Source organism: Papaver somniferum, chromosome 3 (genome assembly GCF_003573695.1).
Source record: "Papaver somniferum cultivar HN1 chromosome 3, ASM357369v1, whole genome shotgun sequence".
In the NCBI taxonomy this organism is placed as follows: domain Eukaryota; kingdom Viridiplantae; phylum Streptophyta; class Magnoliopsida; order Ranunculales; family Papaveraceae; genus Papaver; species Papaver somniferum.
Window position 1 is genome coordinate 113093033 of NC_039360.1, and position 11966 is coordinate 113104998.

Sequence of the window (11966 nt, forward strand, 5' to 3'; positions counted from 1 at the left end):
TGATCCAACAGACACAAATTTTCCGTTAAATCATTCAACTAGCGGTTTTAAGGTGAGCAATGGATTGTAAAGTGAACTAATGTAAGAAACTTCTGAAAAGATCTTAAAAAAATACAATAAATTAATGATCTCTAATGAACGACAAAATCATGGAAAAAAAGAAATTAGTAAGTTAAGCTTTGTGTTTCGACGTAACACTAATTGATAATTTTTAATTATTTAATATGTTAAACTTTCATCTGGAGTCCGTACTTTATTTCAAAAATAAAGTATTTTCATCTGGAGTCCGTACTTTCAAAACATGTCTTAAATGTAGTTGAACTTCGAAATTATATTTCAATTTCAAAAAATATTTCAGAGCTGGTTCATCCTAAAACTCATGTTAGAGCACTGCTCGGTCGAACTCGCAAGCGTTGATATCTCAAACTTATTTGTCAAGTTTAGTTGCCAAAATTATAAGTCTTGATTTTTAGTCTACTTATAGCTATGTCCTGGATTATGATAGAATGTGTAGTTGAGCTTTAGACTTCACGGCGTTCATCGATTGAAGACGAAGAACTACTAAAAGTATGGAGTTGATAGTGAAGGATCCATTTTGTGGGGCTTCTATATATTGAACCCATATCGTAAGGGGTTATAGTATTTTTCACTTTTGAAATTCGGCTACAAACACCAAGCATGTGGTTTTTTTTTTTTTTTTTTTTTTTTTTTTTTTTGTGTTTGAAATTCCAGGATCCTAATAGCAGATAAGATTTTAAACGGGAAAAAAGCGGTCCAGTCCAAAACCCCACTAAATAGAACAGTTTAGTCCAGACCTAGTTGACTAGGTACAGTTTAATCCAAAAATTGTGTAAAGACGCTGCTGACCTCCACACGTGTTTCATAAAGCACACGTGCAGCGAGTGAGGACGGTTTTGTAACTGACGCATTCAACCTGGAAATGACCCTTCAGCAATTTTAAATAATATAAAAAGTAATTAAAAACAATTTATCTTTTAAACCGCTCGTCCAAAATCGACAAACTTTATATATTTGGAAAGCATATTCCGAGAGCTACAAAAAGAGTACCCATATGACTATATAATTTTCATTTTTAAAAAAATTTAATTTACACTTGTGTGTACAATTATGTACACCGCTGCAAGATCCAAAAATATCCAAAATCCATGATAGCCAGACTGCCACCCTAGTCCGCACAGACTGAGAAAAATATCAACCATGCCAAGCACCAGTTGGATAACATCCATAATAGCCGGACTGCATTGAGGACGAAACAATGAACATAAGAAAATCGCAACTTGAAAAGAAAGTGATTATCCTTTCACTAACATCCACATAAGAAAAGAAAGCAAAAAAACGATCAAAATAAAAACTTAGTTTATGGTCAGAGACACAATCCATGTGGGCATTACTACACAAACTTAATATGGCTTCGAAATATCCCAGTACAGTGATTCATTGCACTTTACTGAAAAGGAGATTACTAACATGCACAACAGATCAATCATACTCACACCCAGACCTACTTTTTCATGAGAAGCATATTGGTGCATCAATGTATTCATCCATGTGAAACATTCCTAAAATCAATCCTTCATAGCCACAAACAAACCTACTTTTTCATTGGAAATACACTGGTGCACCAATGTGCACACCCCTGCAAAACATGCATAAAATCGGTCATTCATATTCACTCTCGGGCACATTTTTTCATGGGAATTATACAGGTGCAGCAATGTGTACATCCCTGCAAAACATGTAGAAAAACGATCATTCATAACCACACACGAACCTACTTTTACATGGGAATGACAAAGGTGCACTAATCCGTACACCGCTTCAAAACATGCATAAAGATGATCATTCACAACCACACACAAACCTATTTTTTCATGGGAATTACTTCCTACAGGCGCACCAATATGTACACCGTTGTAAAACAAGGGAAACCTACTTTTTCATAAGATTTACACAGGTACGCCAATATGTACACCCCTGTAAAATAATGCATAACACCAATTATTCATATTAACAATCAACAAGTGTACAACTATATACACATTAACTATCTACATGTGTATAATTATGTACACATTCAGAATCAATATGTTAGTTCATTAAACGAAGGTTGTATTTATCAAATTCAACTAAGAAATCCTAAAGCACACAATCATACTATCAGTTAGGACCAATATTAAGGTAGGAATCATCAAGGGAACCAAAATATACAACTAGAACAAATACCTTGCAGCGTGTTGCATCATCTTGGGCAGCAAGCATAACAACATTAGTTGGGAACTCATCTTTATCATCTTGTACAATTATATACACGCCTACAAAATGATCCGGTCTTTCCATGTCCCCCATGAGTTAACACCACATATCATATTAAAGATGTAAACAGAAAATAACAATTAAATCTAAAATAAAAGATTTTTGTATAGTAAGAAGCATGTTTACAACTATGTACACATTAACAATTAACACGTGTACGATTATGTACACATTAATAATCAATACGTGTACAACTATGTACACATATTGTCTACACGTCTATCCAAAGCATATATACCCAAATGATCCTATCTTTCCATGTCTCTCCCAACTATCATTGGCGGCCAAAGAGAACTTACAACTAATGTTCATGCGAACATAATAATAATAATTTGAAGGGCTAAACAGTAAAAAGTTTACGAACATAACTGAAGAGTGGTCAAAACATAGAGATTTATTAACACAAACCTAAATGTAAAAAAAAAAAAAAAGCCACCCAAGAGCTAGGTTTTACTCACATCAAAAGATAGAAGTTGGAGCCACAACAGAAATGCAAGCTTAAAGTGATAGTACATGGGACACCTGGAAACAAATAAAAATTTACATAAGCCTGAGTTTCATGCCTCCAATCATTTCTACTCTAGTTATTTATCCGAGCATAAGTCTCATACTGCACGTAGTTTCCACTTCTCTTGGACTATTATGTACACATAAACAAGCGTACAATTATGTACACATTAAGAATCAACGTGTACAACTAAGCGCACATTAAGAATTGATAAAAACATTGGATCATAATTTAAAATTTTATAATACCAAAACAAATTCAACTAAATGTATCCAAAAGCAAAAAATATATAACAAACCCCTTGAATGTCATAACTAATATGAACTAAGAACCAAAAACAAATAAACTAAGAACCAACTAAACTGGTGCATTAAAAAGTACACTGTGTAAAACTGGTGTAAAAATAAATACACCTCGTACAGTGAATACAAGTTGGACGCCCAAACCTAACAGAAACTGATAGAATATGGCATGCACCAGTGTTGATAGACTTTTAGGCTTCTATTGACGGGTAATCATCAATAATTAGATGTTGTTTGGCTTCTTATCTCAACAATATTTGTTGCAAAAAAGGTTTCAAACTACTCCTAGCAACATAACTAACATGAACTAAGAACCAAAAACAAGTAAAACAATCATTCACTAGTACTGGCTAATGCAGTCGTTAAAATTGTAAAATGGTGCATCTTCTTGAGCATCTTTTATATTGCAGTACAGTAAGGCCATCAATTATACCAGCATCCTGAGTGAGATTTCGTATCAAAATGTAAAGTAGTCACACATTTTTATTAGCGAGACTCGAAACCAGGGCGTTAAGCAAAGTTTTACGGTGATGAAATCATAAAACAATATCTCAAATACTGGATCATGGATCCTAGTAATGGCTCACATAGTGTACAAACAATCAGATTAATATACATAAAATTCAAAAAACTTCAAATACATAACAAAATGACTTGTACAATTGTATAAAAAAATCATTCCCTCTATGCATCCTAAGCATATAATACAGATAAACTAAGATTGTTGGTTAAAAGAGATATCGGTATTCAAATCTCAACTAGAGTCACTTTTTGACCATAAAGAACCAGTGCAATCATTCCTAATAAAACGAACCTAACGTAGTAATTATGCTTAGGTTATCCCATTTTCAGTGACTATCCATGTATCAGTTTATGAAATCCGGATTTAAATAATCAAATCTCTTGTATATCTTCCATTGTTTCAACTCAATCAACCCACCACAAATTTAATTGGCATCGAATCGCTCTGGATGCAACTTGTGTGTGATTAAATCATACCAAAATTCAGAATCTAGATCCAAATTACTTTTACAAATCAACAAAAATATACCTTCTCATCAGATGGAGAGTGAAATTAAAATGAAATCGAGATGTTTCAAACACTTTTTGCTCTTAAATTTGGGATCTCTGTAAACAGATCCAACCAAAAAAATGAAGAAAAAGTAAAAGAAAAATCAATCAAATAAATATAAAATGGAAAGATCAAAACTCTAACCTGTATTACTTAAAAACACTAATCGTAATCGTCTCTGTGCTCCGCCTCCATCTCTCTCTTCAGAAAAAAAAAAATCTAAGATGTCAAAAAAAATCTAAGATGTCAAAAAAAATCTAAGTTTTTTTTCTGGATCGGCAGAAATTTGGAGTAAATCGTCCAAATTTTGGACCAAACTGTGTGTCCGGGGAATTTTTGGAATAAGGAGTACTAGGCTTCGAAGGGGTGGACTAAAGCATCAGAAGCCCAGTAACTTTGAGACTAAACGTCAAGTTCTACATTTTAAACACGTGAATATGTTTTTTTGCAACGGCGACACTCAACATTGACAGTTGCCTATCCTTATTTTTCTTTTTCGAAGTCCTTAAATATCTTTTGTTGATCCTTTTTTATCGAAAATACGGATAATTTTGTGAATTAGGCATTAGTTCAAGGGTATAGTGGTGAAACAAATCAAAGTCATCGCCGTCATCATCACACACTAAAATTCCTTTTATCTTTTTTCCATTGTACTCGGATGTATTAGGTTTCATAACTTTTGCTTTTTGGCGCTCTTCTTCTGTTCTTCACTTTTTTTTTCCTTGAAATCTTTTGCCATTTTTACATTCCACTAGCGTTACTTTGCGCGTTAAACCCGGACGAGTTAACAAATTAAAGAAGAAAACAACATTGCTTCCCGCGTTTTCCATCCCACCCTTTCCGCATTTCTCTCTCTTAATCTCTTCTCTTATCTGTTACTTACTTAAGCGTGCAAGCCATTCTCACTTTTATCAGACATTTTTCTTCCTTTTTCTGTCATTAATTGCCCCCTCTTTAACGAATTCTGAAAACCCCATTTCGCTGCTTCTATCTCTGGGTTTCATCAACCCTTCAATTATCTCACTGGATCTTCTCTTATATGCAATTAATTGAAAAGGGTTTTGTTCATCGGCCTTAAGAAGAAGAAGATCTAAGAAATTGCAGGAGATTAGCTTATCGAACTTGGGTTTAAGTGAGTAAGATTGAAAATGTCCAAAATTTGCTCTTGGGTTTAATTAAAAATTGAATCTTTTTATCACCCCTTTTCGCTTTCTGAAATTTCAAGGTTTTTGAGCTAGAAATTAAGGGGTTTTCTGTGTTTTTGCAGGCATGGGTGGACAATTAAGCAAAAGGCCTGGTGAATCACCACCGGTGGAGTACAAGGCTGGATTAAGTTCTTATGAAGCTGCTTGTAGACTTGATCCAGATTTGCAATCTTTTGACGAGACATTGCAGCATCGAACGAGTCAGGTTATAAATACTCTTGCTACCGGTGTTGAGGTTAGAGCTCTTTCTTTGTATTCACTAAAAGAAGTTACTGGTTGTTTACTCGAAATGAATGAAGAAGTAGTAAAGATAATTTTAGATTGTAAACAAGATATATGGAAAAATCAAGAACTTTTTGAACTTGTTGAAGAGTACTTTGAAAACAGTTTACAAACTTTAGATTTCTGTACTGCACTCGAGAAATGTTTGAAGAAGGCTCGTGATAGTCAATTGCTTATTCACGTCGCGCTACAACAATTTGAGGAGGAAGATGGAGGGCTGGAAAACAAGAAGTATGTTAGGACAATGGAAGAGTTGAAGAATTTCAAAGCAGCTGGGGATCCATTTACTGAAGAGTTTTTTCAGATACTTGGATCTGTTTATAAGCATCAGATAGTGATGTTAGATAAACTACAAGCTCAAAAGAGTAAACTCGATAAGAAATTGAAGTCAGTTAAGGCTTGGAGGAAAGTCTCGAATATCATCTTTGCAGCAACGTTTGCTGCTGTTTTGATCTGCTCAGTTGTTGCAGCTGCTATGGCTGCACCGCCTGTTGCAGCGGCTTTGGCAGCTGCAACTTCAATTCCATTAGGATCAATGGGAAAATGGTTTGATTCTCTTTGGAAGAAATATGAAGATGCATTGAGAGGACAGAAGGAAGTAATTAGTTCAATGCAGGTTGGCACTTATGTTGCAATCAAAGACTTGGATAATATTCGGGTTCTTGTTGATCGATTGGAAGAGGAGCTGAAATCTTTATTGGGCAATGCAGACTTTGCCTTGAAAGAAGAGGAGGCAGTAAAGATCGGTATAGAAGAGATCAAGAAGAAACTGGTGGTGTTTATGAAAAGTATCGAGGATTTGGGGGAAAATGCTGATAGGTGTAGCAGGGATATAAGACGAGCAAGAACAGTCGTCCTACAGAGGATTATCAAACACCCAAACAACTGAAGAAGCATCTTGGTATGATTTACTAATGACTGTTGTGGTAGGAATCTTAATGTTATCCGCAGATACTTTTTTATGTTTTGATTCAGCACTGCTTAAATTATTTCTCTGATCCATCGACCTAGGGTCTGTTATTTATGAACAAGAATAAAGAGAAGGTTAGATGCATTAGTTGTTCCCCAAGTCCACTCCTGTTTTAATTACAATTGTATTTCTGATTCACATAGAGTGCTTGGAAGTCACAGGATTTTGTGGTGATATCATCTAGTAGGTTCTTTTTGATATCTGGGGTCTCTGGATATGAATTCGACATATACTCGTATTAAAGTTCTCAATAGCTCCGAGGCAATTGTTGTTGGTTTATCTCAATGGTAATATATTATACACAGTGTCCTTAAAAACCTGATAGGTTTTGTAACAATTATTCTTAGTAATTGCAGGTGTCTGAAATAAGGAAAACTGCATGTGCTTGTTCTCTTGAGTGCGTCTCTTCTTGGGTTTACACCCCTATGAGAGACGAGCATGGTAGGGCTAAAATATTTAGGAAATTTTGGCTAGTAATTCACCCGGTGGAACGCTTATGTTCTATGTCGAAAGGTTACTGAGCCTTGGAATATGTTAGACATGACTGTGTTTTGTTAAACTCAAAAACATATGTAAAGACTTAAAGGCCTAGACAAATAAAGCTCCCACGTTGAATGGCGAGGAAACCCTCGCTTTCTATTGGCCGAAATATGTCTTTTTTGAGTTTTGTGAAACGAGCACTTTGGTGAGGACACTTGCCAACGTATGATTGGTTTAAAAAGAATAAAAAAAAGATCAAAAAAAGGAAACCAAATTAAATTTGGAATTCATGAAGTAACAATATTTAGGTGAGGACTTTGGCAACCGTATGATTGGTTTAAAAATTACAAACCTAAAAGGAAAGCACAACTTTTCGTGTTTGGAATTTTATGGAAGTCCAAATTCGATTTGAAAATTGAATAATTTTTATATTAGGAATATGTTTTTCAAATCAATATATAAAGAGGAAAAATATCCATATTTTTTCTGCGAAAATACAAGGAAAAAATTAAAATTTGCACATATCCTCCGCCTATTTAATGTATTTGCCCCGCCACACCAAATCAAAAATACATTTTCATGGGGCGGGGCTAGAAAGGAAAAGAATAAATAAAATCTGCATATATTTTCCACCTATTTAATCTATTTTCACCGACATACAAATCAAAAATACGTTTCCACGAGGCGCGGCAAAGCCCCGCGCACACCAAATCAAAAATGCGTAGCTACGGAGCGGGTGAAGCCCCGCGCACACCAAATCATACATCACCACGGGGCGGGGTGTAGCCCCGCACACACCAAATCAAAAATACATCGCCACGGCGGGGCGAAGCCCCGCGCACACCAAGCTAAAAGAAAATATGCCCGGTGCGTAGCACTGGCACAAATCTAGTTAGTATTTAACAGTGATAGAAAGTATTGCAATGCTGTCCTGTTACTGGCGTATCAGCTATTCAGGGTGCAAGTAAGTTCTTATATATATACACGTATAGTTGGTCAAGGCTCTTGGCTGATGCTTTATGAGAAATTGAAACTGATCTCTGTAGCCAACAAGTATAGAAAATATAACTTGTTACTCTTCTCCTTGTTGTTTACATTTATATTAGAGATGTTTTAACTAGGTGCATTACTATTTGGTTCTAGATTATCACCACCAACTGCCATGGTAAAACCATCTTCTCAATCTTTCTTCATCACAATTACCCCAGTCAAAGAACCCTAATTCAATCATTTCAAGTTCTGCTATCTTCTCACCAAATTATTCATCTTCATTCCAATCTCAGTTCAGAGCAAACCCATTCTCAGGAATCCTATTGAGCTTCAGATTCGTAACAAGAAATCAAATCCCTGTAACAATCATCATCAATTTCTCACATTAATCGATACCATCATCATCATAAACTGCTCAGCTCAAAACGCATTTTCATTTCTACTCAAATCACTTCCAATTCTTCCACTTTTCCTTTCCAATCTCAAGAGCAGCTTCAACACACATGAACCCTAGTTTCTGTTTCTTCTAGATCGACAACATCACCGGCTAATATCTCCTGGATCAATTCTAAACTTCATTGATTCCATCACAGATAGCAGATCCAATCTGCTTCTCTATTTCTTCTGTTCTCCATTGAGTAATGGTGCCGCCATTGTTTTCTTCCGATTGCAGACACGAGGAGATAATGATAAGAAAATCATTACTCCTCTGAATTTTAGGTTTAGTGTAATAATGGGGATAGCTATACCCACTCAGGTGAAGTAGATAAGGGGATACTCAGATGACTATACGCACCCACTTATTAGATAATGGCCACCAATAATGTATTTCCTTTTCTTCTTTAGACTAAGCTGAATCAGTTGTCCCTTTTCGTTGGCTTGGTTCAGCTCAGTTCCGCTCCCAATAGCAGTTGTACAGAAAATGACGCTTTCGCTCCTCTTTTGTTCCAAAGGACACCATTGCACCTAATAACTCAAAACTAAACATAAGAGATGCAATTCACAAGGATAATAACAAAAGAAGCATAAATACTAGATATAAAATTAGGTGTTTTACAACACCTATCAAATTCCCACACACTTAGACTTTGCTTGTAACACCCTGTGTTTTTAGCATGGCACATGCTAAAAGATGCGCCATTTGCTTGTGATGAAGCTTCATCCAAAGCTTCTGTTGCGTTGGAAAAGGAAGATTGGCCCTTGGCCAATGCGTTGACAATGTTCAGCCAACATGGATGCACATCAGGTTGGTAGCGGACAACCAACATGGCTGGACATTAGATTGGCAGCGGACAGCCCACATGGCTGCACATCAGGTTGGCAGCGGACATCCAACATGGATGGACATCGGGTTGGCAGCGGACAGCCAACATGGCTGGACATCGGGTTGGCAGCGGACAACCAACATGGCTAGATATCGGGTTAGCAGTGGACATCCAACATGGCCGGGTACATGGCAACGACCATGAATAGTAAAAGTGAGGAGTTGATGAATGATTTTTCCTCCCCTAATCAAAGTTGTAAAAATGTTAAGTTAACATATATAGGGAGGGGTACTTGGTTGAAGGTGCATATACGGACCATGCACCATGTGAGATAGCCTTAGAGATGTACAACCATCACGGCTGGACATTGGAGTGGCCTATGGGCCAAAGACGGAAGTACAGCCATCACGGCCCTTCACGGGACATGGCTCAGTAAATGTTCAGCCGTCATGGCCGGACATTGAAACTGGCCTGTGAGCCAGAACTGAATGTACATCCATTACGGCCGTACATCGCAGTTGGCCAGAATGGTAAGGTGCATCCATCATGGCCTGGGGAGTTGATGAATGATTTTTCCTCCCCCAATTTGAGTTCTAAAAATGTCAAATTAACATATATAGGGAGGGGTAGTTGGCTGATGGTGCCTATGCGGACTATGCACCAAGTAAGCTTCATAGCTTAGCCGGAAGAGTATAAATGATGCCTAAGGCTCATTTATAGCCTCGCAAAGAGGGCATTTGATGCTTAGGCATCCTTATGCCATATTGCGGACCAAACATGCAGCATTTGAATACATTTTTGACGGAACGACCTATATGGACTAGGGCATTACCTTTATTGCTTGGCCGCGGCCTCGAAAACGAGTTGGGTTAAGTTTATGTCACTTTTTTGATGAACTACGGTCTGTGCTTGATCCCTTTAGAGTAGGGAAGGGTACGTAGGCATCCACAATGAGTTGCAGCATTGCCGATTGTAGATGGGGAAAAACGATTTGCTGGTTTTTTAAGGAATTGAGGAGACGACCGTACGGAGGAGACTCCTCGAACCGAGCGAAATGTTAAACCTCACACAGATGCACCGCTGCAAAAGGGGTGCTTTATATTCGAGAGATCAATCTGTAGTACTCCGGCCTAAATCAAGACAATGACCGTTCCAGAGTAAATTCGATCACAAGAGAGGATGAGTTGACCTGTAGGAGGGAAGCTGAGAAATGTATGGAATCAATGGTAATCAAAGATTGTGGGTGTGTGAATTCTGAATATGATAAGCTCTAAGTGATTGAAATTTCTCAATTGATGAGTTGATGATCTCGTGTTGTCAGTTTGATGTGAGATTGATGATACTGATGATGATTCAATCATGATTCAGAGACTTATTTATATTACTGGAATTGTAGACACCATGATTCCATGAAGTGTGACAGTTGATGGAATCAAGGAGTGGGGAAGTGGAGATCGTGTTTGAAACCAGTTGCTCAATGTTTGGAGACTTGGTCGATTTTCCACCCACTACCTCGTGAATTCCTTCAACAGATTGCACGACTTGCTCACATTCCATCGTGTGTTTAAACACACGTGCCGTAGACCGCCAGACCAAAACCCTAAGTGATATCCCCCCAAGTGGCACGATTGAAGTCTCGTGGGTTGTTAGTCAATTGATGACTTCGTGGTTTGATGGGACGATGAGTCCATGTAGTCGTTGAGTTGAACATGATGTTCTGAAACTCATGAATTGAACATGTCATGAGACAGAGGTATAGTTCTTACGATGAAGTGAGCAAGTATTGCTCATTCGATGGATCGTTGAATATTGATTGTTGAACTAATATTGAGCAAATATTCCTCATCTGAACAAGTGATGCTCATACAAGGGCGTGTGATACCGTGGAAGGCATGGCCGTCCGGCTAGGGCCCGGTCCCACAAGTTTCCCTAATTTTATAATGAAAAATTCATGAATTTTGAGAAATTTGATGAATTCAGGGAGTTTCCATGAACTGAAGAAGTTTTCATGAGTTCAGGGAAGCAAAAATATTAAAATAATAAAAACAAGGGCGTGTGGGACCGTGGAGGCATGACCGGCCGGCTTGGGCCTGGTCCCACAAGTTTTCATAATTTTTTAATATTTTTTAGGTATTTTTGATGATTTGAGGGAATTTTTCCTAATTTGAGAGAAATACCATGAAATCAAGGAATTTGATGAATTCAAGGAAAACTAATAATAAAATAATAAAACAAAGGGGCGTGCGGGACTGGCTAGGGCATGGCTGGCCGGCCAAGGCCTGGTCCCACAAGTTTTCATAATTTATTTTATTTTATTATTATTTGATGATTTGTGCAAAAATACCATGAAATCAAGGAGTTTTTTCATGAAATTAGAGAAATAATAATAAAATAATAAAGAACCGTGGGTGTGGGGCCAGTTGGGACCAAGGCATGGCCGGTTGGCTAATGGTCACGCCCCACACTCCTTTCCTTAATTTTATATTATTTTTTTTGGATTTATGGAAGTCCATAAAACCGAGGAGTTTCCTCGAGACGAAGGAGATTTGATAAAATGA

The 11966-nt window shown here is 37.2% G+C and overlaps 1 protein-coding gene across 1 annotated transcript; it reads left to right on the plus strand.

The window, feature by feature from the left end:
• Positions 1 to 4876: 4876 nt before the first annotated feature.
• On the plus strand, positions 4877 to 6847 carry LOC113357089 (UPF0496 protein 1-like). Its single transcript, XM_026600357.1, has 2 exons — positions 4877 to 5348; positions 5484 to 6847. Exon 2 carries the CDS (start codon positions 5486 to 5488, stop codon positions 6590 to 6592), a length of 1107 nt encoding a protein of 368 aa, XP_026456142.1. The 5' UTR covers positions 4877 to 5348; positions 5484 to 5485; the 3' UTR covers positions 6593 to 6847.
• The last annotated feature ends 5119 nt before the right edge of the window (positions 6848 to 11966 follow it).

What these genes read in the sequence shown, in the direction of transcription:
- LOC113357089 (XM_026600357.1), top strand. Translation starts at nt 5,486, where the DNA reads ATGGGTGGACAATTAAGCAAAAGGCCTGGTGAATCACCACCGGTGGAG.